The sequence below is a fragment of the Telmatherina bonti genome (assembly GCF_933228915.1).
Source record: "Telmatherina bonti genome assembly, chromosome: 17".
NCBI lineage: Eukaryota > Metazoa > Chordata > Actinopteri > Atheriniformes > Telmatherinidae > Telmatherina > Telmatherina bonti.
Genome location: NC_136615.1, coordinates 13,208,291 through 13,213,290, shown reverse-complemented (window position 1 = coordinate 13,213,290; position 5,000 = coordinate 13,208,291). Strand labels below are relative to the sequence as shown.

Sequence of the window (5,000 nt, the reverse complement as noted above, 5' to 3'; positions counted from 1 at the left end):
CCTGGAGGATGTTAAGGTTGAGTTTGGGCTATTATGGTCCAGTTTTGTTGTGTTTAGACTGTAAACAATAAGCACCTCAGAGTTCTGTTCAACTCCACTCTGCAAATGTTTTTTGCTGATTACAACAAGGAGCACAGTCATAGTTTTGAATGCCTGCGGTGGGGTGCATCAAGTGTAGGAAAGGTGATGATTGTGGCTTGTTTATGATGAGGGAAACAAGCCCACTTGTCAATCAACGGTACCTAGAAACAAAACCAGCCGTAAAACAAGTATGACATTTCACTGCAGGACTGTAATGCAACCAATAACATGTATTAGCTCCTTCCTGTTAGGTCTAGTTGACAAATAGATTAACCCTTTAACAGCATGGGTATCATGTTTCTTGTGGTTTGAGTCTTGAATTAACCCTCATTACTTCCGGTTTGCCTGGAAAGCTGTAAAGATTTATTTATTTGGAAAATACAAATACAACCTTCTCCATGTGGCAGCTGTACTGCTGCAGTTTAAAAGATTTCCCATTGTTATAATAATAATAATAATAATAATAATAATAATAATAATAATAACCTGCCACACAAAGACAGAATCAGTCCAGTATATTCACTGTGTATTCGGTGAAATATCTGTGAATTGTCTTGTTTAAATATGTGTCAAACATTGAGGATTTTTAAAATAGATAGAATATTTCATGTGGTCTGCAATCTGTTTTAATAAGAGAGGATAATTAAGGTCTGTCAGTCTTATTAGTCAGGGTTCCTTTTAAACAAAATGACTGCTCACTTCCCGACTGCTAGTAAACATAATGGAGCATTTCTTCCTGCTGAAATGATAAACTAAATATTAGTTTTACTCACCAAGAATAATCCTAACATTGCTCTGATGGTGAAGTATGCATACATATTTTTTCTTTTTTTTTCATCAGAAAGGTACTATTATAGTAAAATACAATTTTTCTTTCTGTTAAAAGCTCAGTGTTTGCATGCCTGGCCTACAGCATCTTTAGTTTCTTAAAAACAGTGCACAGTTCAGTTCCCACTCCGATGTAGTTTTATGCAGTAAAAATCTGTTAGTAGTGTAACAGCCTCGCAGTTAGCAAAAACACATTTATCATAGGCTTTGCTTTGCATGAAATCCCCTGTATGTTTTTGTTTGGTGGTGAGAGGTTAAATCTGCGATGGTATTATGCCACCACCGAAAGATTCATATCGCCGTTAATGAAGCAGGAAACTGACATTAGAAAAAGACATGAGTTCTGATGTTCTCATCCTCCTCTCGTCCCACCACCACCAACCTTGAGAAGTTGGGTTCTCTTTTCCATTTTTTGTTTTTCTCCATGTTGTTCTTGGTTCTAGTTTTTTCACATATTCATCTGTTTTACTTCGACTCTGGGAAAGTCTCGCCATTATGCGTCATTCGGTACTCTGTATAATTAGAAAAACAACTCTATCAGCTAATTCGCTGAGTGCGGATAATCACATTGGATTTGGGAGCAACACTTATTAACCTTGTACTCATCTTATTATTTCCTCTGCAGGACTTCCTCACAGATCTGATGATGTCAGAGGTGGACCGCTGCGGGGAGAACGAGCACCTCATTTTCAGAGAAAACACACTGGCCACCAAGGCCATCGAGGAATACCTCAAACTGGTGGGACAGAAGTACCTGCAGGACGCCCTCGGTGAGTAGAGCAGCGATGCAGAGGCGAAGTTTTACAGTCCTGCAGATCATCCTGAGAAAGGCTTCGCAGAAAACCTGCCACGTGTCCGTACCTGCTCTCAAACCCCTTTGCATTCTTTATCTCATCTTTCTTCTTCTTCTCTTTTAAAGCCTAGCGAAGCACAACGCAGAACACTAAAAAGACATCGTCTCAGTTTTTGTTTTGAATGATTCAGAGGCTGCTGACAGTTTTTTTTAATTTATTTATTTATTTTTTTTATTTGTCAGACTGTAACACAAAACAAGGCGCCTTAAACAGAAAACATTGGATACCAAACACTGCCGGATGACATTTTGTTAGTTCACCGCTTCCTGTTGCACAAACATTCCCTGTCAGGAGTCTGTTCATTTCTCAAAGAGAGAAGCTACAGCACTTTGGTTGTGTATTCGGGAGACACATGGATGTGGTTACCCTGCTCACTTCATCAAAATACCTTTCCTCGACAATGTGATTTGACCCAGTAAGGTCCCATTGCTTTTTCCTAACTGGTCTTCATCTCAATGCTGCCTTTACCCACTGAGCCTTGTGCCTACTTTTTAGGCCTCTGTGTGAAAATTGCATGCAGAAGTGAGTATACCTCTGCAACCACAAGCTGTATTAGCATACGTGGCAATCATAGCAAAGGAAACACTGCAGGGATTTATTAGTATGTGTAAATATTTGTACATGTGATGGGGTGGATGAAGAAGATGCTACATACACAAACATTAAGAACTTATAAAAAAAATAAAACCACTTTCCGGATGAATCTGAGTATTCGTTGGGCATTACGCAGCTGTAGCTATAAATCTCTATCAAATAACAGTGAAACATTTGAACATGTTTGCAAAAGGCCAACAGTGAAAAAAATGAAGCAGAGCGAAATGAGAGATTTTAGTGTTGACAAACTCAGTTTGGTACCATCTGTTTTTTAGTGACCCAACTGAGGGTCCTCTGGCTTTGAAAGGCTAATTTTCTAAGAGCATATTTGCCACACACACCAACTTAACTAGAACAACAATGGGACTTTCATAAGATGCATCTTTTTCACATTTTATTTAAAAAAAAAATTAAGACTAAGAGGAAATAAGAGCAGATTTTATTGCCGTTAAAGCTGCAGCAGCTAAGTTTCCAAATGAAAGTAGGTGTTTTTCCTTCGCTTTCGAAGCTAAAAGGAAGGATAATAGATGCTTTCGAACAGAGATTGGGATAAAATGTAATGGCTGTAATTTGTGGTTACAGCTGAAATCTTTTTTTTTTTTTTTCAAAGCTGATTTAATCTACACCAACCATTATATTTATTTATATATATATATATATATATATATATATATATATATATATATATATATATATATATATATATATATATATATATAATTTTTTTTTCTCATAGTTTATAGAAGCATAACATTGCAGACTGAACAGTCACCTGCTCAGAACTATTGGCTCTGCAGTAGTGAGAATGCAGGCCACATTAAATGACACCACCAGCTGGGATTTTCTAAAGGACAGTGTGACACAGGTCAGCAGTCGTGTCATTCAGCTCGCCGTGCTCCGACACCTGCATAATTAACTTCCCCACCACCCTGCCCACCTTTCGGTTGCTGTTATGCGAAACAAATCTCTGCTTCATGAGTGGCTGGTCAGCAGTAACGCAGGGTCTTTCTGTCTGAGAGTTTGAACTCGTTTTACCTTGACAAAATGCCCTGAGTGGCGAGAGACCACAAGATGTTGGGGATGTAGTTAAGATGGGAAGAAAACATCACCTGACCCTTTTTAATAAGATATTCTACCTCATATAATTAAGTAAAACAGATGCTGATTGCTTCGAGGGATAGGTTACATATCAGCATGCTATTTCTGCAAATGAAAAGTCAAACCTCGCTAACAGAGCTGCAAGCCGAGGACAGAATTTCCTGTTTGGTTAATGACGTTTTAGCAGCACTGAGGAAGTTTTGTGTCGCCACAGACAGGCTCGCAGGGAGATATTAAAGAAAATGATGAATCTGACACAACACACACTGGCGACATTAAAGATTCTGAGCAAATCTTCTTATTGCGAAATAATGTTAGGCAGGGTGTTAAACAACGGATGTTTGTGCAGCTCCAACAATAAGCGCTTTACGTGCAGTGTGCGCTAGCCTTCCTACCTAATTCAGAAATGTACCCAGCAGTGGTTTAATCTACAAATGGCACACATCCTTTCTGGCACCCGTCGCTTCTTTATTTGTACGGTGCCAACATCAGCGCTCCGTGTGTTTATTTTGCTACACTGTGTTTGTGTGTGTTTTACTGGCTGCTGTTGCAGTCGTTTTCCCCGCGTTGTGTGTCTCAGGGCTGATTCAGAGAGAAATGGGGAATTATGCGTTGCTGTGTTGCTGTTATTGTTTGATGTCAGGCTAAGATGTTGAGATGACTAGACCCGAGACTGGAGAGGACAGTCAACGGTCTCATAAGTCAGCCAGGGACAGAAGGCACTCCTGTGTTCCTTTCATTTGTATCAGATGGGACACTAAACCTCTGCTCCATTTATGTGCTTTTATTGGTTACATCTATTAATTCTATGTTGTTTTATGTCTTCCACATTGTTTCCTCGTTTGTCTGCAGGAGAGTTCATCAAGGCTCTGTATGAGTCGGATGAGAATTGTGAGGTGGATCAATCTAAGTGTTCATCTGGAGACCTGCCGGAGCACCAAAGTAACCTGAAGATGTGCTGTGAGCTGGCCTTCTGCAAAATCATCAACTCATACTGGTGAATACTGGAGCAGATTTCTGACCTGCAATTCTTTAGTCATGTTTAAATAACTGGTTTGAAGTGGAAACACTGCATTGCATCGTGGATAATGTTCACATCTCCGTGTCTTTTTTTTTGCCCAAACTCTTCATTTCATGTATGGTCTTATGGAAGCAGACTTTAATTGCAACAATGGTAGTTAGGAAGCTTTTAATGGTGTTTTATGAGATTTAGAAGGAATAGTTTATGATTTGATGTGTGATATTTTAAAGCATATTGCAAATCCAACAAGTATTCAGAGACAGCCGATCTGCTTATCCCTTACAAAGCAAACGCAGGACAGACTTACCGTAATGTGTGGACATAACCAGTCGCTGACTCAAGCAGACCAGCCAACACAGATTTCTATTTATGTGATTTATTTTTGCTGTTGACTTTGTCCTTTTTATACCTACAAAGGTGAGCACATGACACCTGTACTACGTTCTCTTCACTGCCTGTCTCATTTAGAATAGTTTTTAAAGTTTTACTTTTGGTTTTTAAATGTCTAAATTGCCTGGCTCTTT

General features: G+C 39.1%; 1 protein-coding gene across 6 annotated transcripts in view; it reads left to right on the top strand.

Moving 5' to 3' along the window:
• Nucleotides 1–5,000, top strand: part of dab2ipb (DAB2 interacting protein b) — a 144,639-nt gene that overhangs the window by 118,475 nt on the left and 21,164 nt on the right. For all 6 annotated transcript variants that reach the window (XM_079256587.1, XM_079256589.1, XM_079256586.1 and 3 more), the window contains 2 exons: nucleotides 1,535–1,679; nucleotides 4,308–4,452. In XM_079256587.1, coding sequence (XP_079112713.1) covers nucleotides 1,535–1,679; nucleotides 4,308–4,452 — 290 coding nt within the window. The remainder of the gene's footprint in view (nucleotides 1–1,534; nucleotides 1,680–4,307; nucleotides 4,453–5,000) is intronic.